Source organism: Falco punctatus, assembly GCF_963210335.1.
Source record: "Falco punctatus genome assembly, chromosome: 1".
NCBI lineage: Eukaryota > Metazoa > Chordata > Aves > Falconiformes > Falconidae > Falco > Falco punctatus.
In genome coordinates this window covers 58173697-58199077 of record NC_137580.1, presented here as the reverse complement: position 1 = coordinate 58199077, position 25381 = coordinate 58173697, and the positions used below count along the sequence as shown (strand labels likewise).

Sequence of the window (25381 nt, the reverse complement as noted above, 5' to 3'; positions counted from 1 at the left end):
CTAAACAGTCTTACCACAAAACTGTTAGAAAAGAACCCTGTGCCTTTCTCAGCGACAAGATCAGCCAGCTTCTGCCTAATTGCCCCTCCAGAACCATTTTCATTTGTTTTCTTTCTTTATAGCCTATGTTTTTAGAAAACTTCAACATAACAAACAAAGCCAAGAATCTTTTGTTGCTTTATCTCATATTTATAGCAGTTATTATGCTTGTGCAATTTTACATTTCATTTGGAGGCATGCAGAGTGTTCACTTACTGAAGAATTTCATGTGCATCAATAGCAAGATGTCAAATGAGGCTGGCTACTTCCCCTTTCTGACAGGTATTATCAGGGTCACATGAGTCACACTGAAAGAAGCATTAAAATTCCTGTATTTTGTGGAAAGGATTCCTTCTTTAGCATAAATTCACAGCTGGCTGTAGCCAATTTTTATTGGGAAGTTTATATCATAGGTAAAGAAAATGGCATCCCCTTGCACAATGCCAGTTGTTGAAATTCTGGTCCAGCATCTTTCTGGATTATTTTATGTAGCTCACTAACTGGGAGCAGAAGGCGACAGGATCGGGGGGAGATTTAAATTCTCCAAGGGGAACAACTCTGGAATGAAAACCTTTCTAAAAAATTGGTATTCTTGGAACAGTTTTTTATGGCTACAAAACAAGGCAGCAGTGCTTCATAAGCAAAAAACACATGCAGCCTAGAGATGAAATGGAAAAAATGACTAATGAGACCATTCACACACAAGTGTTTAAAAACGCAACTAAAGCTCTTATTGGCTTCCAAAGAGTGGATGTTATTTATAATAATACTTGAAATGCACACCAGTCCCTGGGAATTTAAACAACATGCCCATCAAAGGGGAGACTCAGGTTTCCAAACAGCCAGGATTACATCGCATTGATGTGAGCTCTATGAATCACATTTGTCTAATGCAAAATTCCAGGAACCTGTGTCTTTTTTGTCATGTTTTTTCATCAATTATCATTTGCCTTTCCTGTTTCCATGTCACGCCAGAGAAAAACCATTATACTGAAGCCACAAGTGTTTTGCATTTGCTTCTTACACGAAGGGATGTTTTACTGTGTCCTCTGATTTCTCAACAGTATCCTGCCTGTTGAGACCTCAGCATGTGTCACTCACAGTACATTGAGCTCTTCAAATTAATGGTGGTGGAAGCTTCAAATACACCATCGGTTTCTTGAAAAACGGAACTAACATTCACTAAAAAGTGGTGTGGCTTGTTAGGGCAAACACAGCTGGGAGAACATCAGATTCCTGTGGAATCTGATCAGTTTTGACTTCTAAATAATGAATAATTGAGATGGATCTGATTCTTCAGCCTTTAGCAATCATACATTAGCATATGTGAAGCAGTTGTTAATCAGTAGATTAGGTGTCTGGCTGTTTATAAGCTCAGTCACAAGAACTGAAACGAAGGAAACACATAAGTGCTAATTAGGAACGTGCACACATCGTAACACTTGGAGTTTGCTGCTTCCCATTTGACGCGTCATCTTTAGTCATGGCCTTGAGTCAGATGTGGCACTTTTAATCTAAATAACGTGACATTCCACATCTGTTTTCCATGGGAGCAACAAGAAAAGGAACAAGGTAACAGATCAGTGGGCGCTTGTGTGAGCACATCAAGCCAAGCTGCACGGGTTGAGCCAGACATTACTGCCCCCAGATGTTCTCCCTCCTCTCTCCCTTTTTCCCCTGCCACAGTTCGGAGCAGCTGCAAGGGGCACACGACCCTCTTTCCATCACAACAACCGCTGCCAGCAGAAAGCAGGTCGTGATGCAGAGCGTATCCACTTTCTATCATCCCTGCAAGTGATGGGGCAGCTTCTGCCAAGAGCAGCACTGTTGACTTTTTTTAAGATGCAGTTCCCTACTGGGTGCTCGGAAGTTTGCCACCATGTCTCTGCCTCTCTTTGCTTTGGCTGTAACACAATTTTTAATTCTAGTGGATTGTTTTGGCTATTATTGCATTTGGTCTTAAAGCTAACTTCATTTCTTTAATTCTTGATTCAGCATAAAATACAGAGAAGTAATTGTAGGAAAAACAAGTGGTAAGAGGGAGGGAGGATCAGAATGAAGCAGTAACTAATATTCTGATAGGTAGAAATGTTAATGGGTTTTTATATGGAAGTACGTAAATACAAAACCTGGTCTTGTTGTTTGGATAACTTTTTAAAACATGCTGGACTTCTGAGAAATTACTCGACTGACCTGGAGACAAATGTGACATTGCAAGAGAGACTCTTGTTGAACTTTTGCTAGCCGTTCCACAAGAATTAATCACATTTACAACCCTCCTCTAAATAACCAACTTTGAGACTAACCATGTGGCAGCAGATGAGCTTTAAACAGGAGTTGCATAAGTTGAAGTCGTTTGTTTTAGAGAAAACTGGATTTCCATGGGGCTGTATGCCCTTAGGAGGTTTAGTCATGTACTGTTCGGTACCACCCCAACTGTATCGCAAATTAGGGACCAGCGTGGTTTCCTTTCTCCCAAGATTCAGCATTCTGATTTTGGGTACCAGCTGAGTCCAGAGTCCAGGAATTAATATTCCATAAAAACAGACCTGGTAAAAATACCTAGAAAGTTATTCTGAAATATGTGTGTACGTACCAAATGATATATTATGAAGCTGTGGAGGTGTGAGTTGCTGGTGAAAAAACATCCCCCAAGATTCTGGGAAAGTAATAAAGAAGTGCACATTTTTTACCGAGATATCACCTTCCCTGGAAATAGCACAGCCTGAACATGCGATTTCAGGCTTGAAGGTGGCAGTTTAGGAGAGGTAGGTTGCCTTTTTTTTTTTAAACTACAATGACATTTTTCAGAAGCATTTTTTAACTCTCAGCTACTACTATTGAATACAGCTCCAGAAAAGACAAACCAAACTATAAAAACAAAAATCCCAGGGGCCTCCTCTGGCTTCTGTTAATTGTCTGTGGGAGATTTGATTTCAATAGCGCAACTGGATCTGGGTTTGGTTTCCAGCTGCTTTTTCTACGCCAGCTTTCCTTGGAGTTTCTCCCCAGCAAGCAGGGCATGTCAGTGAGCCAGCCAGCGGGTCTGGAGGTCTGATGCCCCTGGGGCTGCAATACGAACAAGCATCACTACTGCAGCCCCAGGGGCATCAGACCTCCAGACATGCTTGTGGGGGGCTCCACGTTAGATACTGAGTAGTCACTCAATAATAACCTATGAGCAAGCAGGCAGGAGTCCCTCTGGAGACTAGCCCTTCTGCCTGCCACAAACACCAGGGTCTTTAGCCTGGAAAGAAAGAGATTAGAGGATTAATTTTTTTTATCTTCTGAGTATGCTTCTATAGCATTGAGGCTGTTCAGTTCAGTATGTTGGTTTGCCCTTACAGCAGACATCTATGATTTACCCAGTTAAACCCCACTCTCTCTCTGCTCTATCTTTGCATCACTGCTGTCTTGAACAGATTCATACAAGCCTCGCTGAGGGAAGAATGAAGCCATTTGCTTCTAGGGAAGCAAATGATTCAATAAGACAGAAAAAATCCACCTGTACACAGAATTAATAACACTAATATAAGGCACACACAGAGAGCATCTTTAAAGTAATGAGCAGACATAACCTAGTAGAAGCTTTGCAGCATCTCTCAGGCACATAAGTATTACTACTGCATTGTGCAAAAAGGCCCAGAAGCATTTTGAGCTTATTTGGGGTTAATTGGTTTTGCAGCTCCTGTTCCTAGGGTGAGAGCTTGGATTAGTTTCTCATCCTAAACTCCGTTACTCTTTGTGCTTGCTTGTGCCCTCCCACTTTCTCTGTACCCTGATGCAATGGGATTTTACTTCTCAAAATGGTTTCACACCCTTTCCTTTAAGCTGCCTTACATTTGTCATGCTTATTGCATGCAGGTGGACTCAGTTACATTGTTTATTCCCCACTTTCACCAGCCAAGCCTTGATCACATCCCTCGTTACAAGGTTAATTGCATCTTTTTCAGTTCCTGTCTGCAGGCAGGTGTGTATGTGAGAGCTGATCAGCACTCACCCTGGTGGATCACTCCTTCCAGCCAAATTTGGGGCAGGTAGGAAATGTTTTTCAGAGTTAACACCAAATTTTTGAAAGAAGTATTAAGTAACTGGCAGTAAATTTTTTATGGACTTCATTGATCTGAACTGATGCTGCTGCTTTATGTCATTGCAACCTTGTTAGTGTGAAATCCAAACCAATGCTTAACTGGGACCTGCATTTTGTGAATCGTCTGGGGCTGAAGCGCAGGGGTTTGTCGTGCCAGGGCAGTGGGTTCATGCTGTCCCTCCTTCCACAGGCCAGTGAGAAGCAGGTTCACTTCATCGTGTCACGGCAGACCAGGCAGCAGACCCCTGACATCTTGCAGGAGACGGGCTGGAGTTACAGCGGCAGCAACCCCCAGCCCGGTCCCTCCGAGAGAAACAACCCCAGAAAGGTGAGGGGACTTTTTCTGGAGTCTGTGGGACAGGGGGCTGGGAGGGTAGCTAGCGTTTTAGTGTCTTGGGGTGTTATCTCTGGTTTCTGTCACCAGAAGAAGCATGTCTTGTTTTGCAACAGAAATGGAAAAGCTGTGTTCCTCGTTATTTATACAGTGCTTCTGCCTTGACTCCATCTGGGGTGGGGAGGGAAGGAGAAGGCCCAGGGCAGTGGTGGGGCAGTGGGCTGATGTGTGCACAGCATCCTGGCCATGGGCACGGACCTGGCTGACGGCGCAAGCCAGCACAGGGACATGTGCTACAATAAAAAAAAAAAAAAAAAAAAAAAAGGCTTATGTGAGGTTTCTCCACCTGGACTAAAGCCTTCAGGAAAAGCCCTTTCATGAGATGGCCTGAGAGGTTCCCATAAGCTGCTTGAAAATTAAGGTAATTATTACTCTGTTGCTTGTTTCTTAAGATACTCGTGCTCTGACCTGGCTGGCAGTTCTGTGGGAGCAGGGGATGGGGTCTCCATGGCTGCTGCGAGCACGCTGTCCTTCTGTGAGGTTTTGGACCCAAAACACATTGGTTCTGCTCCGGCAGCACCTGGCATTCGCATGGGATGGGGGCTGCAAGGACCGTGCAGCACAGAGCGACCATCTCACCCAGACATGGCTCTGGTTGCCAAACTGTCCCTCCAGCTCTCCTCTGTACCCAGTTACATTGTGTGTTTAGTGCATTTAGACTTGCAGTATGACCTCTGCTTAAGTCAGAGACACTCACGGTCAAATATATGAGGTTTTAAAGAAGAAACCAATGCAGCAAAAACTCTGAAAATACCTCTTTGGTGTATACTCTGTGATATTCTTTGCACTATAGACAGAACAAGGTATGTTCTTGCAGGAGCTGAACTTATTTCACCAAGTTTAAAGTCACGTGCTTGGACAATTTACATTAATCGGTCTGTGTCACCACTTATGCAAACCCTTGTGGGCTGGTCACCAGACCACCCATGCCAGGGGTGCATCAGGGAGGTGGACAGGCAGGGCTGGTTTAAATCCATCCTGCCTGATGGGCAACCAGATGTGTCCTTAAAGGGACCTTCAGACTGAACCAGCTGTCAGATCGGGTGCACAGCTGGCAGCCAGGAGACAAGCCTAGCTCTGCATTTTATAAATGCTTTCAGTTACCCATTTTTTTCCAGGTGTTATTTTTTTAAAAAAACTACATTATTCAGTGTTTTTAATGTGTAAAAATATACTAGTGTCTATGTATCTATTTTTAGTTTTCCTTTTCCATGATGTCACAACCACAGCCCTTGTTAGATGAGACTGGATCAGCAGGAATTAAACCAGAAAGCAGAGGCAATGCTCAGTAGTAACTTACCAGTAGCAAATAGTGCCCAACTAATCATGCATCTGCAAGGCATTACTGTCTAATGAAGTAATGATTTCCTCAGGGAGATATGTGTAGGACAGCAACTAACTTGTATTGCTACTGTATGATTTTAAGTGAAGCTCCGGGCACCTGCTAGCTCTACCGTGTTGATCTGATTAACTGAGACCACATGGGATTATTTGGGAGCATGACTTGTCTTCCACAAACTGCTCTAGATCATAATTTTTTCTTCCTGTACTGAGAGGTGTGAGATGGCAATTCGTGGTAAATCCAACATTATTTTGGGTAGCTGTGAGACTGAAGGGCTGCTGTTGACCTAGCAACAGTCCTTTAAAGACAAGTGAACAATCTTTTCTTGTATAGGTTGTGGCTTTCAGGGGGCTTTCCAGTTTTCTACAAGAGGTGGGTGCTACGTAAGTGCGTGAGTGGGTGTGCTGCTACAGGCTTCTGTCCAGTGCCACCATTTGGGCACTTCCCAGGGAAGATCACGGCCCAAAAAAGAAAATTCTGAGCTCTTCTTAGCTCCCTTCAGCTTTGTGAGTGTGCAGTGGATGGCTTATATGGGAGGAAATGCTCTGGCAATAGGTCAGGAGATCAGTCAGCCGGTGGACACAACAAGCTGCATGCGCTGTGGGCTTCTGGTCTGATATAATCATTACTGGAGTGTTACTTGCCCGTTTTCTAGGGTATGACTCTTCGGTTTGAATCTCTCATGCCTTTTTGCTGGAGGTTTAATGGAACATCATTTACAATTCAAGATCTTTAAACTCTAGGTTTTGGCAGACTTAAAATGTTACTTGCTTTTAAACAGACATTAGTGCAGGAGTAATGCTTGCAAGCCTAGGGCCTGTACAGCATCCTAACGCAGAGCACGCTCCTGCTCAAAACCACGGCGTTGCTTGCTGCCTGGGCTTCCCTTGTCAAAGGAGTTTCTACATGTGTGTGGCTTGATGAGTCTCCTGCCACCAGCGGGACTGCTTTATGTGTGATTGATATAGAGACTGCTGACTGACTTGAATTCTGGTTAATTTTAAGGTGGTTTTTGTCCCCCGAGCTTATTGTAAGAGGTGATATCAGCAGGTCAGGAATGTTCTCATTGAAGGAAGCAGCTCTCGCTGTAGAGCACATATGTAAATGTGGGCTGAGATCTGCTCTGAAGGCTGTAGTCAGCACCAAAAATAAACTCTAGCTTCCAGCAGCCGCCTTGCTCACGCAGCAGCTCAGGAACCACGTTTGGCCAAGCCGCTGCCCTCGTGACAGCCTGCCCGCATCTGGGAAGTGTGAGGAGGCGGCTCTGTAGGGCCAGCGGCAACCAGCCACGCAGCCAGCGTGGCACTGGGGCAGGAGGAGGACAGTCTGCAGTGACCGTGTCCTTCTCCAGCGGCAGTGACACTGGGTGTATGGTGTGACAGCAGACGGGTCCTGCCCAGGCTCTCACCGGGTGGTTTTCCTGTGTTGAGGCAGGGGAACACAGCCCAAGCTGTTCTGGCTGCTGGTTGGGAAAAGAGAAGATGTCAGAAACCTTTCTCGTGCAGCTGAGGTTGTTAAGCTGGGCTGTAATGCATAAACGGGCCAGATTCTATTTCTTTGAAGTCAGTGGGAGCTTTGCCATTAATTAAATAGCACTTGTTTTTAATTGGAACTGTTTTCTTACTCCTTTCTAACAAATTGTCTAGTACTTAAAACAAATCTGTTGCCCTGTTGCTTGCGCAATGTTTTCAGACCATACGGGCAGGTTAGCCTTCAGGTGAAGTACATTTTCCAAACCCACAAGCTATGTCTTTTGCCTGCAAGACACGTGTCATGGCTTTGATGTTGTGACAATCTGCTGTAAATATTTATTTTCCAGTAAATATAAAGAAAAGAAAAAAAAACTTGAAAAAGGAGGAGATGAACTGTTATGTTTTTCTTCTCTTGACCTCTGAGGTCATTTCAAAATGACAGAAAAGGACAATTGTTTAGAAGAGAATGCATTGAAATGCAGTCACTGATAAACATTGCCTTTTAACTGGTTTACTCATTATCAGTTGTACCTCCAAGAAAGCTCTACGTGTGTTTACTGAGAAAGTCTTTACTTTCCTTTCATCACTGCCTTCGTCTCGGCCAAGTCACCCCAATTCCTTTCTATCTACAGCCACGTAAAAAATGACATGTGGAAGAGTAGCTTCAAAGGAAAATGGGTCCTACATGGCTGAGCACACAATTATCAGTTCTTCTATGATTTTTCATTTAAATGTAACAGGAGAATTTGTTACCAAGCACTGCTTTGAAATCTGCTTCTCTCGGTGCAGATTCCTCAAAAACAGAGCATTAGCCAGTGTATCGGCTAATGTTTTTGGTGTCTTAGACGTGATAGACACTGCATAAGTAACAGGATTTCTCTGAACACTCAGAGTTGCAAGGCTAATTCCAATTTCATGTTTTGCTACAAAATTTCAGACTGCATCTTTGTGAAAATTAGTCTTGCCCCTATTCCACATGCTTCAGGAAGTGGCCTTTTCCTAATGGAAAGCCATTCCTTCCCAAGAGAAAAAGGACAATGTTTTCGGACAACTGTGGATGAAACAATTGTTTAGTTTGCCCTAAGCTAGAAGTACTGTGTTTAAAACGTTTATACCTTGAAAAAAGAAAAAAGTGAAATATTAAAATTATCTGGAGTAGAACATATATAGATTTTTTTTTAAAGGCAATGTTGTAAAACCTTCAGAAAATTGGGTTCATTTGCGAGCCATAAGCCACTCTGACACAGGGTCTGTGTTCTGCATGGATCAGATCTGATATACTTGTTTGGATATATCACTTTGGTTTTTGTCCTGATGACCAAGAGAAAACCTTTTCCACTGAGCTCTCTGCCGTTTTATTCCTGGAGCTCTGTGGCAGCTATGTTCTTCTGGTCAAGCATCTAGAGATCCTCTGCTAAGCTGCTAAACGGTTCTGGGTTTTGTTGTCGATGTTGCATTGCAGAAATCATGATGTGGAGTTAGTTCCACCTTTTAAAAAAGCACAAAACAAAGACAGAGCCTGCCTTATTGCCATAAAAACTTCTTGCCACCCTATTCCTTTGGCCATTGTTGTCACTGCGGGAGCAGCCGTGGGCTCGCCTGCTCTGCTTTCTGTGCTGCTGGCCCAGGAATCGAGGTGCAATGAGTATCTTTCTGGGATCTTGGGTTTCTAAGAAGATATTGATGTGGCTTTAAATAAGTTTTATAGATTATTTTTGCATATTATAACTGTGAGGTTACACTTGTGAATTAGAAGGCTGAGAGGTTTTTTAATATACATTTGAAATGTATTTAGCAGTGTGCTATTATATCTACGTATGAGCCTGGAATGGATAGTGCTGTTCCTTCAAGAAGGGCTGGGATCTTCAAGAGTTGATGTCGGTAGCAGAGCTTATGAGATGCTTAAGGAAATCAAAGCAATTAACATTTAACTCCAGATTTTCTGGAGAAGCATCCTTGTCTCGAACTCTTCTGTAAGAGCTGGACGCATTTGTAAATGTAACATTCGGTTCCCGGGTTTTGTTGGAGCTTGTGTTTGTTGCCTTTCCATCCCAAGGCTGCCTGTGAATTTTTTTCACCCTTGCTCATACACTTGTTGTTGCATGACCAGCGATGTGTATGTAGCTTTTCCTGTTCAGGGAGAGGAATGGGGGGATGACTGTCCCAAAGTGACCTTTTAAGCACAAGCACTAGGAAAAGCACCCTGGAAGCTGCTGGCTCTTCACTCTGTAAATGTTCTTCTCTTTTCCTGAACAGAAACACATACTCTTCAAGTTTATTCCCACCAGTAACTTACACCAAAACACAGCAATCTGGAAGAGCAAATGAAGTGTCTATCTTCTAACCTGTCCCCAAGAGTTTTATTCCTTTAACCCAGGGCCATTTCTCATTAACTATACAGATGACATTCAGACTGCAAACAGCAAGATAAAAACTGTGACCTGATAGTCAAAGATATGGGGACCACTAGTGATATTAATATCAAGAACTTTTTTTTTAAAAAAAATAAATTAGATTCCTTATTTACATTTCAAAGACCTGCTTCTATTAGTCTCAACCCTAAAACACTTATTTTTTTGGGAGCAGTGCCTGACTTTAACTATTAAAGCATGGGTTATCTTGGCAGTAGCTCTGACTACATAGATATCTAAACCCCGAAGAGAGTCATGCCTGCCATCTGGCCAGGCATGGCAGGCAGCTGTGAAGTGCTTTGGTATTCCCTCCACGAATATTCATTCCAGTATAAAATGCCTAATCTGCCAGGGAGGTCCCCATGCCCACTGTGTTTGTTGTTGCTGTTCTCTCCATCGTAGAGTGCCCTTCACACTGTCACCTGTCACGAGAAGGTGGTGGCTGTCCGGAAAGATAACACAGAATCGCTGGGAATGACTGTAGCAGGCGGAGCATCTAACCGGGAATGGGATTTGCCTATCTATGTGATAAGTGTCGAACCTGGAGGAGTTATCAGCAGAGACAGCAGGATAAAAACAGGTAAAAAGAGGGGATTTTGAAAGCCTGCTTTGATTCAAAGGCTTGCTTTGAAAAACAGGGGAGTTATGAAACAGCACCACAGCCTGACATCTTCACCCATCCCAGAGATTTTGGGATGCATCAGATTAGAAGGTCTTAAGTCAGCTACCAGGAAAGGTAAAATTGCAGCAGTAACCATCTCTGTGAAGTGGGATGTAGGCATGTTCTGGTAGAAAAAAAAAAAGTTTTTCACAGGAAAATGAGCTTGCACTACCATCTGCTAACTACTGAAATCTTCATTGTGCAACCTTCACGGGTCTTCAATATAAATTTTTGTGCTTGTTTGTCATATTATTCATGGCTTTGAAAGAAATATAAAGGAGCAGCATTCCCATAATATATGAAGCAATGTTAATGCCTTCTGGTTTTGTATCGTATCTGGAAATATTGGCTTCATAACTCCATTTGGCTTTTGATGTAACAGAATGATAAAATTAATAGCTTCTCCCCCTCTGCATAAATAAACATTTAGAGTAAGGTGAGGAGCATACTTTATCAGTGGGTTTTGTGGGAATAGGTAGGCAGTAGGGGAATGATGAAACTTTCAGTTTTCAGGCTGTTAGATCTCCAAGAGACAAGTACCTCAGTCCCCTGCATCCAGCAACCACACAGCTCCCTGTCCCTTTGTCCTTCATCCCCTACAGCCATCTTCAGCCTAGTCACTGCCCAAAAGCTGCAGGGAAATCCTGAGTGCAAGCAAAGTGAAGGCAGCCAAAAGTGGGGCAGAATAGCTGCAGCCCAGCCGAGCCCCATGAACCTGGGTTGCAGCACCTGGTATGGGGACACGTGAGAGCCTTCCTTTTGCAGGAGCTATGGCTGCTCATCAAAACCCATGTAAGAACACGAAAACAGGAGCAAACCAGAAGGTTTCCCCTTTTCTCCTGCTGGGAAATCACTACCTCTCAGTGGGATACATTTTCCAAAAAATTATTCATCATGAGGCAGCACGGAAAATTCGGCCTAGTTAATTTGATAAAATTAGAAACAAATGAATATGTGATGTTATAACAGCACCATAAGACTCCACAGTTTAGAACAGCCCTTAGGCTGTTGTCTGTCTCATCGGGGCAGACCACAAGAAGAGGTTAATGTTCCTGCCATGCTGCCTGGACTGCCGGTGAATACAGCCACTACCTGGAGGAGCATGCAGGTGAGGCGCAGAGGGCACCCAGGGAAGCCCTAGTGTTGGAACATGCCATGAAGGGTAGCCAGAGCACTTGGCACCATAGCTGCTTGCATGACATTAATGATGTCTTTATTGTTCTCGCTGTAGTAATTGAGGTCATCTTTGTGTTTTCCTCTGAAGCTGCTGTGGCCACATTATAAATAAGGCATACAGAAACATGTCTTGGCTTGCGGCTATTCAAACAGGCATTAACATTAAAATAATAATACGTTATTCCACAAAGCAAACTTCACAAAGAGCCAGCTGGAGCGGCAGTCCTTAGCTTAGGGTGTGCTGGGAGAGCCACCTTCAAGATTTCAGGTTTCAAGCTCAGGTTGAGTACAAAAGTTGTTAGCTGGAAGTTTGCTTTGGAGCCCTGGGCTAGTGTTAGGTGCCTGTGCCGAAGCTCAGTACAGCAGCACCCCAGCTGTGCCGTCTGGCTCTGGATGCAGGATGTGACGTGACAAGAAACCAGAACCAAAGCCTCCATCCAGCCCGGTGATGCACCAGTGTACAGGGATCTAGCCCCTTCCCTCATGCCTGTGGCATGTTTACTAGCATATGCTTTACATCCACGTTAAACAACAAGATTTACAAACAGCTTCGTCAGGCAGCAAGTTCTTGGCTGTGGCTTTGACTTGCTTATATGTGGGGGTGGGGAAGGGATCCTGGAAACACTTGCAGGGGTTATCATCATCCTTTTTTATTGGTCTCAGGTGACATCCTCCTGAACGTGAATGGGATTGACCTGACAGGGGTCAGCCGGAGCGAAGCTGTCGCCCTGCTGAAAAACACCAACTCATCGGTGGTGCTCAAAGCCCTGGAGATGAGAGCGTGCGAAGCCCAGGAGGAGCGAGGCTGTCTGCCACTGCCGGAGGCCACACAGGTGTCCTCTGAGAGCAGCGAGTGGTCACCTTCCTGGGTTATGTGGCTGGGGCTGCCACGGTAAGTCCACAGATTGTGTCCTTTTGCTGAAGGGGAATGGGAGGAAAGATCTGTATTTTCTGGCAATTCTTCCTTTTGGCTTGATTCATTGCTCTGACATCTTAATTAAATCCAGGCTCTGTTGCAGACTTGACTCTAAATACCTCCCTTTTGTAAACGGGTGTGTATACATGGCAAAATAGACACGCAGATCCCCTTGCAGAAGGGGGAAAGGATTCTGAATTGGTACAGTCTTGAAAACATATCTGGCACTTAAGGAGTGAAAGGAAAACTTGCAGGGATGCTGGAGCTTGCTGAACAGGGGTCTAGGCTCAGCCACCCTGCAGAAGGCAGTTATCCCTCCTGCAGCTCCCAAGCTGCACAGCCCTTCTCCTCAGCCAAATCCAGCTGAACTATTTGACTTTACCCAGATGTTGCGAAGTGCGTGCAGTTGGCTGGTATCTCCGAATCACCTCTTTTAACCCCACCCCCGACTGAAAGAAGTACATTTGTCATACACAGGAAGCAGCTGTGTTGTCATTCCAGTAAGGATAATAAAAGCCATACCGCACGTCGCTAAGTTCTCTCAAACAAACTCGGTGTGCAGGGTGCGTACCTGCAGCTTCAGCGACATTTTATAGAGTATTACATGAGGACATGTTGTGAATCTGTGAATATGCAAAGCTAGCATCACAGCTGAAACTGGTATTCAATCTTAAGAAATGAAGAATTTAGCTTACAAGTTACTTTTGCCCATACTCCTAACCCTGACAGCAGTTCAGTGCCTCTCTTTTATGGGAGGGCATGAAAAGATGGTCTGCGGAACAGGTGGGCTTTTGCTTTAGGCACAGTTTCAGGACTTTTCTTCATTTCCCAGTTAGGCACAGTTTCAGGACTTTTCTTCATTTCCCAGTCTTGCATAGCAGATTTGATGCTTTCACTCCTCCTGGCTTGAGCTGTTTTGAGCTCATTCACCTTGCAGCAAGGTCTGCTGTGAGGGCCAGATGTGTTCCGGGTCTCGGTCTGAGGCTACTGACTGTGTAACATGTGCAACATTGCAAGAGCAGAAGGCAGGCTATATTTCTGTCACTCACAGATGAAAGGTTCCTCCTCTATTCCTGTGGGGAAAAAAAAAAGCCATAAAAAGAAAAAGCAGTAAATAAATGGTCCATTCTTTGCTACCCCAAGCAACGGTGAACTTTTCTCACCCAGTCTCACTGCAGACAGGCAGGCCCAGGGAAGTCTTTGCTTCTGCTTGTTGCTCTTGCAACGCTGAGCTTGATCGGCAGCACTGGAGAATGAGTAATGCTCCCAGCAGAGACAGCATCCAGACTAGTGACCTTATAGATGCTGCAGTCTGCAATGCTGGGTCTTGCCTTCAGTCACCATCCATTGCTAGATGGATCGAAACAGTTGCACCCTGCCTAGGCCTGCTCTAGCCCCATCTTCCTGGGCTGCATAGAAAACCTAAGTTGCGTGGCCATCATCTTCTACCCGCAGCTGCCTGAAGTCCCCATGTCCTCAGCAAGGTGATGGAGATGAAGGACAGAGCTCCACAGCATCGAAGGCTTGCAGCCAGGGTTTGCATCAGTCGGTTCCACTTTGCAGTGTGGGAAGAAAAGGTGCTTTTCCCATTTTAAAAGCAGTCTCTAAACTCACTCTATCCCTTCTCTGCTGAAGGCTGTGTGTGTGAAGGCATTCCCACCCCTTTGGCCTGAAGGAAAATCAGCCCCAGTGTCAGCAAGGCTGAAGACAGGAGCTCATTGTAGCTCTGTCCCCAGCTGTGACACCACGCACAGAGCACAGCACGGCCCTTCTTTGCCAAAGAAAAGTGGGGGGATTGGTATGCTGAGCTGGTACACTGCTCTGAACGTCAGGCTGAGACAGGGACCAGCACTGATCGGATGTGACAGTAACAAAGGTGCACTGCATCCTGGTTAGTAGCCGGTTGGTTGAGTAAGGGTGCACAAGGATCAGGTTTGGGTTTGCTCATTGCGTATTATCAGACCCTCTGCTCTTCCCCAGCATGAGTGTGCTTACCCTCTTACTCTTGGACTGATTCCCCAGGGCCCACATCAGACATCTGGAAGTCCTTCAGCAAGTTCTCTCACTAGGACCTGCATCACATTAACTCCTTTTGCTCCAGGCTGAGCATTTAACCTTTCCCTATCTGGCTTTCAGTTTGCTTTTGGCAAGGATCACATCCCACTAGATCTCAAGGTCCTGCCAACAGTCTCACGATATTTTCCAGGCTGTTTGAGAAAATTATTCTCTGTCCAAATAGATGTCTGACAGGGTCATCTTGGCAAAGGTGCCTGATGTGCAACTATGGGGCAAGATGCTGAAGATTGACTTACCTTAATTAAAACCATTTGCTAGAGGGAATGCTCGAAGATACGCGAGTCTAGGAACATTTGGTGCAGCAGATGGGAAAGTAGATATGTCAAAATCCTGATTATACAGGATCATGCAAGGTGCTTGGGAAGTGGCTGGGACCAGGCACACCTACATAAGAAAAACTGAACAAAAAGCTGGTAAAACTGGTAGGCCAGGAAGGCCAGGAACGGGCACGATTATAAAAGAGGTGGCTGGATAGTAGATTCCTTAAACTCTGGTGAGAAAGGAAAGATGTGACTCTAGACAAGCCGTGGCAGTGCAGTACGAGTGTCTGTTCACAGCAAGCAAGGCAGGGAGCACAGAGGCAGCCTGACATTGTGACTTAGAGTGGGATGCTCGGGGCTCAGGAAAGTGAGGGAAGACGAGAATCTCTCCCGCTGTGTTCCAAAAACATGGAGTTTTGATTAAAGTCCTGTGAAGGATGGCCCCATAAAATGTGCTGAGTTGAGCTAAGCACTAGAGGATATCTACAGACCTCTGTCTGTGATTGATGAAGCAGGCTAACATTAATAATAGTTACATGATTAAAAGTACCTTCCTCGCTTTCGAGGCTGATGTACTGTGAGTGCCTAATTCTCCATACTGGCACAGAACTTGCTCTTTTCCCAGGGACTGCATACATGTTACATAGATGGGCACAGACAAGAGACACCAATATGGAGAGTTAGGGAATTATACCATTTTTCTGGATCAAGTCAGTAGCAACAGAATCAGACTGGTTATCCAACTGCTCGCGCCAAAGCTCAAAGCCTTGGAAAAGCCATCCTGCATAATTTAACATTTGCGGATCTCACTTAAATTTCAACCTTTTCCTTCTGAGATCTTAAAATTGGCTTTGGTCACTTTTATATGGCTTGATAATACATAAAGAGCTCCTCTGTTCTTTCTGTAGTACAATCCAATATGTGGTGGTTATAAAATAGACACACATGTGCATCTGACATCTGTCAAAACTTGGCCCGCGTGCAAGCGGAGGGGCTGCGGGCTGGGCGCCGGGAGGAAACAGTGATGCAGGACCTTAAGCATTCGCACCCGAAGACTTATTTTAGGGTAGCTAATTTAATTGTTTGTTGTTGAGGAAGACAGGTCTCCTTTATTGTTGGAGGGAAATGTTGTGAAGCATGCACAAAGGAAGTAACGCGGAACAGCTGGTGAAAAGCGTTTCCCCAGTCCCGTGATGTTTCTTCTACTCTTGCTTGTTTTCCTGCGCTCCTTTCTTTGCTCTCCTCACATTTCTTTCCCCCAGTTAACACTTAGAAATACTTTATAGATCATCCTGTCATAACATTTACAAACATTAGTACTTCGCATGAGTGCTTTTCTTCATCTGCAGAGTGAGATGAGAAAGACAGGAGGTGGCCAAAGTTATTCTGCAAACCAGGGGTAGAACTGGACATAAACCATGGAATTCGGATAGAAACTCCCCCAAGTTAACTCCATCCCAGCTGTAGGGCTCTGATGGGAGCAATTCTCAAATGTTACTGTACTCCACTGCCACTTGTCTACCGTAACAAGGCAGGGGAGGCAGGCAGGCATGTCTTTCATACCTGTTATTGCTGACATCCTCCTGAAGCAGGGCTGGTTTTCATTCCCAGAGCATAAGGCTGCTCACGCTTTGCAAAAAGCAGCAGGGAATTGTACGTGTAACTGCTTGAAAACAAGCACTTTTAAATTCCTCGTGCATCAGTAATTGATGCTCAGTCATAGTATCTCTCATGATAGGACCCTGTGTCTAGACACTGTTTATCCTCAAATCTTGAATCTGAGGCAAGTTCACACATAAATTACTTCTTGTCCTCAGCTTTTGGAGTATTTCAGATAGAGGCAGAAGACTGTGAGCTGCTGTCTTCCAAGGCAGAAGACAGTTATCCTTGGACCGGTTGCAGTGTAGTGGGTTGTGGCAGCTTAACTGGGTCAAAACACTCAGACTGGGGCTTTTGTTACCGCAGAGTAGTCTAGTCACACTACAAACATCTTTGGATGACTCAAGTACTTACTTCATTTTCTCTCTGTGGCGCTTCCTAGCTTGTCTTTATTACTACACAGCTGTACGCAGACCCAAATGAACTGACCCCCTTTGGGCTGCTCTTTGCTAAAACCGTTGGGAGTAAGCAGCGCCCGTGTCACATGTAGCTCAGCTCTGTGCCCCCTGCCTCCCAGCAGCCTTGTCACGTTTCTGACAGCACTAAGGAACAGCTGATGGACGGTGCGCTGCCACGTTTACACCCTCTGTCCCATAGGTTGGAGATAAGGAAACATCAGTTTAAAGGCGCAAACCACCTAGCCGCTCCTGTTCTGTCACGAGCCGGTATCTAGCTCTGGCCAGCGTGATGGGTTTGGGTCCAGCTTGCACTAGGCGCCCGCACAGCTCGACACCCCAGCAGCATGAGAGAAAATAGGAAGAATGAAACCAAGAGAACTCATGGGTTGAAGTAAAGACAGGAAAAATCACTCATCCATTACTGTTGTGGGCAAAACAGACTTGGCTTGGGGAATTTAACTTAATGCATTTCATTAGCAATTTGTTTATTGGGAACCAAAGATGACAAATACATGAAGTTTGGGAAAACCCTTCCTCCCCTTTTCCCAAACTCAGCTTCACTCCAGCACCTCTCCTCCCACCTTCCTGCTCCCCACTGCCTTGATGTCACAGCAGGGTACACCCTGTCCCTCCGGCAAGGCCACAGGCAGTGCACGGGGTTGGAGTCAGGGCAGAGCAGTTGCTTTCTGCTGCTCCTTGCTTCCCACGTGTTTCCTTTGCTCTGGCAGAGAAAACAATCCTAATGCTAGCACACTGTGTCATTTACTTAAATCTAGCATACGCTTTGACAGCAAATACGTATTTATGCTTTCTGGACTGATGGAGACCAGTAAGCAGTAACCTTACAGACCATATGTACAGAATGCAGGTAAGCCTCGTTTGTCTTCACGGAGTTGTCCCCTCATGTCTTTACCTGCTCTGCTATTTCTCTATGGCATTAGGATTTAGCTGATGACCTTTCAATTTCAGCAGTGCCCTCCTGAAGGTAGTGAGCACGGGACCAGGCAGCGGAGATTCCTGCCTCCCAAAACCAACACTAAGTAATAGCACCAACGGCTGAACCCTGGCATCACTTGGTCATGACCTTGATAAGTACCATCAAACACAGAGGGTTTAAGTGATTTTGCACATTGAAGAGGTCCACAGATGGTAAAGTAATAATGCCTGGCTGCTGAGGAAAGCAGCAAATGTCACCTGTTTCTTACATTAACAGCCAGTGAATTCTTGTGCAAATATTATATACCTACCATCCTGGCAGCAGGTGAATATTTGTAGGTCCTGTGGGACTAATCTAGTATTACTATAAAACCCTGCTGTGAAACACAGAAGAAACATTATTTGACAAATAAAACCTTAAAAAAGGCTAGACATACTGGTCTTTATGATAAAGTTATTTATCCCTCTACAGAAGAAGTGTCAGCTGTTTCTTAGAAACCTAAAGAGTCTCTGAATAAAGCTTGTAACAGTTGCTTGCTGTAGACCAGCCTATAATTTCAGATTTGGAATAGCAAAATCATTTTCAGGGTCTTCAGTCATTCCTGGGTATACTGCTAATGATGAGCGGGTTAAGTATTAAGGACAGAAATTTCTGTCGCTCTGTAACCAATTTTTCTTTTTTCCTGCTTGGTTAAAAAAAGAAACAAAGCAGGTATTGAATTTAATGTACTTGGAGAAATAGGCAAAGTGTAAGAATCTAGTAATCTTGCTACTCTTGCTTTCCCCATTCCTTGTTTCAGCTAAACTTTGATTCAGCGTAACTTAACAGTATCATAAAATACATTCAGAAGACAGAGGGAGAAGCAGATTTCAGCTCTTACCATAAAATCTTGTGTTAATCATTATAGTGAGGACAAGCCATCTTCTTGACAGTAGTCTCAGTACTCCAAAGCACTGACTGACAGCTAAGTTTTGTCTTCAGTGCTGCAACTTACGACGTTACTTGACAAGAAAAGCTTAGGATCCCTTCTTCCACTGCATTCTTCTTTGTGTAATTTCTGTGATTTTTGCAATTCTGGCTCATTTCACTGGCCTTGAAATTATTTAGCTTTAACATGCATCACAGTGATAAATGCTTAACCGCTTTTGACACAGTTTATCACATACAGGCTCTTACCTGGCAAATAAAACAAGTCACTTGACTGTACAAGGTAGGTAAAATACAATTTCTGGAATCATGGTTTACAAATACTAAATCCAATCTCCCTTAAGTGTTTTTCTCCATCACTTCCAATTGCAACTAGACCACTTGCCTAAGTTTTACCCTGTGAAACAAATTATTTAGTATTTTAACCCCAAGATTACCTAATAACCTTACTTTCAGGATAACTGGTTGTGGAAAGCAATGCTACAAAAGCAGAAGGGAAGTGGAAGCATCTAATACGGTGGAACTTTGGTGCTATTTTTCATCTTCAAAACACTCTATGGGTGTATGAAAAGGCAGATTCATCACTAATGAATGATTCATCAGAATCTGAAGTTAACAATAAGACATTTTAATTAGACTGGTTTCTTTCAGGTATTTGTACAGCTGCAAAGAAATTGTATTACGAAGAAATACATCTGGAAGTCTTGGCTTCAGCATTGTAGGAGGTTATGAAGAACACACTGGGAACAAACCATTCTTTATCAAATCCGTTGTTGGGGGGACACCAGCATATAATGACGGCAGAATTAGGTAATGATAACTACCTAATGAAAAGTAGCATTTAAGTAACTCCTTTATCTAGTTCAGTTGTGGTTTTTTTTTCCTTAAAAACAAGTTTTAATGAAGACAGCATAGGGGTAAAAAAGGGACTAATTGATACAGAACTAACTCTGACAGATCTGGAAATAGGACGTAAGTGTCCTGAACACATTTGCCTTCAGGATAGAATGTTTTCAGATGTCTAGCCATCACCGGTATATGAATAAGTACTAAGATAAAGTCAGTTTGACCTCTGGGGTAGTACAAAGCATGCCAGCACAAAGAAGCTTTCCCACATCCTCAGCTCAAAAAAACCCCCGACCAACCAAAAACCTTCCTGCAAACACCAATACAATTTAAGAGAGTAAATGCAGAATTACGGAGCAGACAATTAAGAAGTCATAAAACATTGTTCGGAACATGGATTGTTCCCACCTGATAGAACTATATCCTATTTTCTTTCAAATATGTCTAGTTAACTATGAAGTTGTAAGGAAAAGCAAAAAAACAACAACCCACAAGCAAAGTATTTTGACTTGCTTTATTCCCTTATTCATGAACAGTCGTTGGCCAGAGAAGTAATAGTAATACTCCTTTCTACCCCTTCCCCGCTTAGAGGAAGCTTAAGGAGATGCTTTTGGCATTTGCAGACATTAAGAAGTCACCTTGTTGAATTGTTCTCTCATATTTGTCTTTGGTTTTTCAGATGTGGTGATGTCCTCCTTGCTGTCAATGGCAGAAACACATCAGGAATGATGCATGCCTGCTTGGCAAGGATGCTCAAAGAACTGAAAGGAAAAATTACTCTCACAATCGTGTCCTGGCCTGGCACTTTTTTATAAAACAAGTCTTCACGGAGAGTATAACAAGTAATTTAACACAGGGGGGGAGAAAAAAAAAAAAAAAAAAAAAAAGAGGAACGTCAGTCTTTGCTGTTTGTGGGGGATCAAGTATGTGCTTATAAAGCAACAGTTTGTGAAATTTCAACCTGCATGTTAAGAAAAGTCAAGTTTAGGCAAAGCAGGGACACATCGGAAAAATCACTTCAGAGTGATTTAAGCTACAGACGTAAGTCTTTCCTTCCTCATGTTCTTAAGGTTTTTTTTGTTGTGTTTTTTTTCTATATATGTATTTAATGCATTATAATAGTAATGAAATTCAAGGAGCAGCAGCTCCTGCTCACCCACTTTACAAAAAGAAATTCTTGAATAACTTATTGAAAGATTTCTTGCCATTTTTCTAGTTGCAAAAATCAGGTGAAGGTTTTTACCCAACGCGTTATTAGCACTTTGATTATGTGTACCTTTTCATGGTCAGCATGAAGCTGGTATTTAGTCTGTAAAACTGTGAATTAAATTTCTAAAATAATTAAAAAATATCTGTGTAATTGTACAGCTATTATTTTCACCCAAAACCAAGTGACCTAGTTTCCCTGGCACGTTTTGATTAATACTATTGAATCTAGGCTTTTTATATAGAATTATTGTTTTTAAGGAAGTACACTGCACCCTACTAAAATCATTAAGTAAGTCTTCTAAATAGCACTCTGGCAGGGCAGTACAATTCTTGCAGGACTGCCATGCCAATCACACTTTATACTGTTCTGGATGGAGTAAATCTGAAAGTGATGATGGTCTTGTATTTTTCTTAAAATAGTTATTTGCCTTTTTCTGCAAATTACCCATGTTCCAAAGTCTTATTTTTTTCTTTACAAGCTAGCACTGGGAAGAGGATGTTTGTTAATCTTCACCATGTTAAGGACAGTTGTTCCCCTAGAATGAAGACTTTAAATGAACTTTCTTTTAAGCCACTGAAAAGCAGCAGGGATGATTATCCAGCTTAGTTCACCCTTATACACCCACACAAATCAGACATAATTATCAAGTATATCATCACCACACTCAGTGTTCTATGAGACTAAGAACAATGAGCACCTTTCCCAGCTTCCCTCTTTTTTCTTTTTTTCTTTTTTTTTTTTTCACTTTAGTACAAGGTTCTTGAGGAGTCTGCCATTCCTGCTTGTCCCTGTAGTAAAGGATGACCTTTTCAAATATGAACTCCAAAAGCTACACTAAACCCACGCTGTTCCAGATGTTGGTATACAGTGAAGCGAATGCACACTGTTGCTCAAGTCAGTAAAAGAATGACCTTCCCACTGGCTTATGAAAAAAGAAGACAATTTAGTACAAAGAATTTAAGCCCTACATATATTGTAAGAGCACAAGCCTCTAGCTGTAAGATATTTTCTCACTGTTTCTTAAAAGACAACGTCAGTCTAGGAATCTTAACAGAAAAAATCATTCTTTTATTTTCAAAAAAAAACCCCAAAGTAACCTTTGATTTCAAACTAACAGAACAAGATTAAGAGCAAATTATTTTAATACCCAGAAAAATAACAAGATTTATAGTAATCTATTTCTGGCACTAATATATATGCAAGTAGGCAAAAAATCACACAAGCCTATTCCACAGGGGCAGCTTCAGTGTTTTCCTGTTCAGGAGCAGGTTCACCACTGGCTTCTTTTCCTTCTTTGCTTCTTTTGGATTTTTTGTGTTTGTGCCTTCTGTGGCTGTCCCCTTCTTCACTGTCATGTCGACGCCTGCTGTTACTATATAGACAGAAAAAATACCTCAAAAAGTTGCATGACACTTCAGGCCCCACTTAATTACGGAGTACCAAAAAACCAGCCTTTGCATTTGTATCTGAAAACTGGCACCTGCTCCCGTTCCAACCCATACGGTATTTGGATGGCAGCGCCAAACTGAGTTTTTCATAGAATGGTACATAGGTCCACCCATCCTGTACTTCTTGTCGGGAAGTTGATTTTTCACATGATTTTTCACATTTTCACATTTGTAACCCATATTCTAATCGCAATACTTTTTAACATGTCATGTCCCTATTAGCATCCCTTAATAGTTTAACATTCCTATTGATCCCGTTCCCTGGACTTTTAAAGTTAGAAAAAAAGTTAAGTTGAACAACCTCTACAAAGTGACCGTGAGGGTTATTCTACTTACTAGAAATTACTGTTGAGTTCGTACGTTAATGCTGCTGAATGTCAGCTTCACTCCCCCTCTTTCTGACCCATCATTTTTACCCTTCTTTCCCCAATTATTTTCCATAATTTCTGTTGACTAACTAAGACTGTCACATACATCATTCCACATGAAGTTACTCGGGGCCAACATTCTTTTTGTCTGTCCACATTTTATATGGCAGACTTGTTCCAACTAGTACATCTAAGTGTTTGTAGTCTTTCCACAAAACTCCAGTTTGTTTGGGGTTCTTTTAAGAGTTTATTTTTTTAAACTGGTCAAGTCTTTCGTATCCTATTAAAAAAAAAAAAAAAAAAAAAATCAAACCTTCGAGATGACTTGTGTCTTGTCTCTTCTTTCTCTCTGTGTCTCCTGTCTCTGTGTCGGTCTTCTTTCTCTCTACTTGTTCTATGGCGGTCATAGCCTCTTTCTATATAGTCTCTGTATCTGTATCGTTCTTCATCACTGATTAAAAAAACCAGAAGATATTTTCAGGACAGTAACACTAAGCAGTATACATATTAAGGAAATAAGTTCTTACACACTCTCAAGATAAATGACAGAAAAATCTTAATGTTGCTTCTGGTTTTCCAGATGACATCCACAACGTATGCTAAAAGGACATTAAAGTTTTTCACCTCACATGCTAGACTTCTGTGGTTAATGGAATTTTGAGCCAGGATTGTTCAATAAGAACGGAAGGAAAAAAGAATACAACTGTGTTACGTTAAGTTTATACAAAAGTTACCAAGGAGTTAGCTTAAAACTGTATCTAGCTGAGAATGAAGTACAATCCTACACAAATTTAGTAATGTTTTCCAATCAGTGTGCAATGCTCAATGCTTATCAGCACAATTTTTGACTATTATATCATTTGGGTAAATTAAATTACATTTTGGTACAGTTGATCCATTTCCTTGCTTCAAGAAAGGAAAAGCTAGGTGCAAAGAGACCTACAGTAAAATATACCTGATGTTTTAGGTTGCTTTTAAAATTAATTTTTCTCCAGTGCCAATGATATTTCTACTTCCAACTCCTCTCTTGGATTACCATGACTGCTGCCCTGTCACAAAGCTGGTAAAAACCCTAAATATTACAGGCTCTACAAGAATTTAAAGGCTTTACTTAAGAACCTATTTTTATATTTTGACTTGATGAAAAGGGCAGTTCTAGGAGTTTAGCGAAATTTTTAAAAATTATGAGAGCAGTATCTATAGTTAGCCAATATTACTCAAATGCTATACCAGCATAGCTTCAAAAGACATGATCATTTCATCATTTCTCTACCAAGAAAATCCCACCCAGATACAGTGTCCAGTATCATTTAATAATGAGTCTTAAGACAAGACCAAAATTTAACTGCATTAAACCTTTTATTTTTTTAAAGACTATCTTAAATCTAAGATATCTCTTCCACAAGGAAGCACTACAACGAGACACATCATGTTTTTTACTCAAGGCAATACAGCCACAGAACATGAATTCTGATCATACTACTCCACAGCCAGCTTAAGGCACCCTAGGTTATAGTCTAGAGTGTGAAAATAAATTCACTTGCTCCACTGAGATATCAAAAAAACAGATAGGTAAACTAAAGCGGTTTGGGGTGGGGGGAAGGGAGAAAATAAATCCCAAATCTTACAATGCTGAAACTGCAAGTCCTATGTTTTTAACCTGTTTCTATCTGTATTGATCATTTACCATTGTTTTACCCTCAACTTCCCAGTCTACTATCAGGGGAAGGAAGGAAGGATGGATGGATGGAAGGAACGTCGGGGATACGTTTAGAATCCAAGCCTCTTTCTACTAAGCATTTCTTCTTAGCAGAAACTAACTCAAGGCTTCAGGGAAAGGGGTAAAAACAATAATTAGAAGTTTTCTTATCAGATGTCACAGAAAGATGAAGGTTGATATCAACTGCTAGCTTGTAGGACAAGTCATACTGAAGAGAAGACAAGCCTAGCTTACACAGTTTTGCAGTTCAGAATGACAGTCCTCATTTGATCTATGTTTGAAGTGTGCCCTAACTCGGTATGTAATAAAGGAGCTCCATAACGACAGCATGTGCCTGTTGAAGTCTAGTTATAAAGCTCTGGTTTGAGAATACAAAAAAAAAGGATAATGTTAAAAATGAAATTAAAATTAGGTTCTGAAATCTACCAAGAGTTATAACCAAAGGTAAAGTCTGATTTGAACAACAACAGAAAATTTTTGTTAGATGTGGGATTCCTGTACTAACACACCTTTAAAGTGCCACTAATCATCACAATTTTACGAGCCTTACATTTCTGCAGGGTGGCAAGTAATAGAAAAAGGTAGAACCAATTCAACTATAGTTTACTCCCAATATCTGACATTCTTCCCAGTAACATTTTGATGACCTGTATCTAGAAGTTAAAATTTGAACGTGTAACACTGTCTCCTGACCAGCTTGCCATAAGAAATTAGATGGCTACTTGTAGACTTACAGCTTGGTTTCAAAGCTGAGACCCAAAACCTTTAACCTTAACCCACAGTCTGCATTTGCTCTGTTACACAACTATTTTAAAACACTGTAGAAAAGGTTAAAAATATTATTGACATTACTTCTTAAATCTTATTTTGGCAAACTAAGGAACCATGACAGCTTCTAAGTGTGTCTGAAAATATATAACTCTTCTATAAGTAAAGCAAAAAATCAGTTTGCCAAGTCCAGTATGTTGGGAGCTTTAAGGAACAGGAATAAATGTCATGTACCCAATGTTAGACCAGTGATTTCCTTCACA

At 42.4% G+C, this 25381-nt stretch overlaps 2 protein-coding genes across 14 annotated transcripts in view; one reads left to right on the top strand and one right to left on the bottom strand.

Moving 5' to 3' along the window:
• The window catches only part of LNX1 (ligand of numb-protein X 1), a 239696-nt gene extending 217973 nt beyond the window's left edge, over positions 1–21723 (top strand). For all 10 annotated transcript variants that reach the window (XM_080385980.1, XM_080385981.1, XM_080385979.1 and 7 more), the window contains 5 exons: positions 4320–4457; positions 10151–10328; positions 12249–12477; positions 19410–19568; positions 20284–21723. In XM_080385980.1, the coding sequence (XP_080242106.1) occupies positions 4320–4457; positions 10151–10328; positions 12249–12477; positions 19410–19568; positions 20284–20419 (840 nt within the window). In that variant the 3' untranslated portion in view covers positions 20420–21723. The remainder of the gene's footprint in view (positions 1–4319; positions 4458–10150; positions 10329–12248; positions 12478–19409; positions 19569–20283) is intronic.
• A 138-nt stretch (positions 21724–21861) lies between these two features.
• FIP1L1 (factor interacting with PAPOLA and CPSF1) overlaps positions 21862–25381 on the bottom strand; it is a 42796-nt gene continuing 39276 nt past the window's right edge. For all 4 annotated transcript variants that reach the window (XM_080386083.1, XM_080386085.1, XM_080386084.1 and 1 more), the window contains 2 exons: positions 22944–23081; positions 21862–22186 (listed from right to left, as the gene is read on the bottom strand). In XM_080386083.1, the coding sequence (XP_080242209.1) occupies positions 22039–22186; positions 22944–23081 (286 nt within the window). In that variant the 3' untranslated portion in view covers positions 21862–22038. The remainder of the gene's footprint in view (positions 22187–22943; positions 23082–25381) is intronic.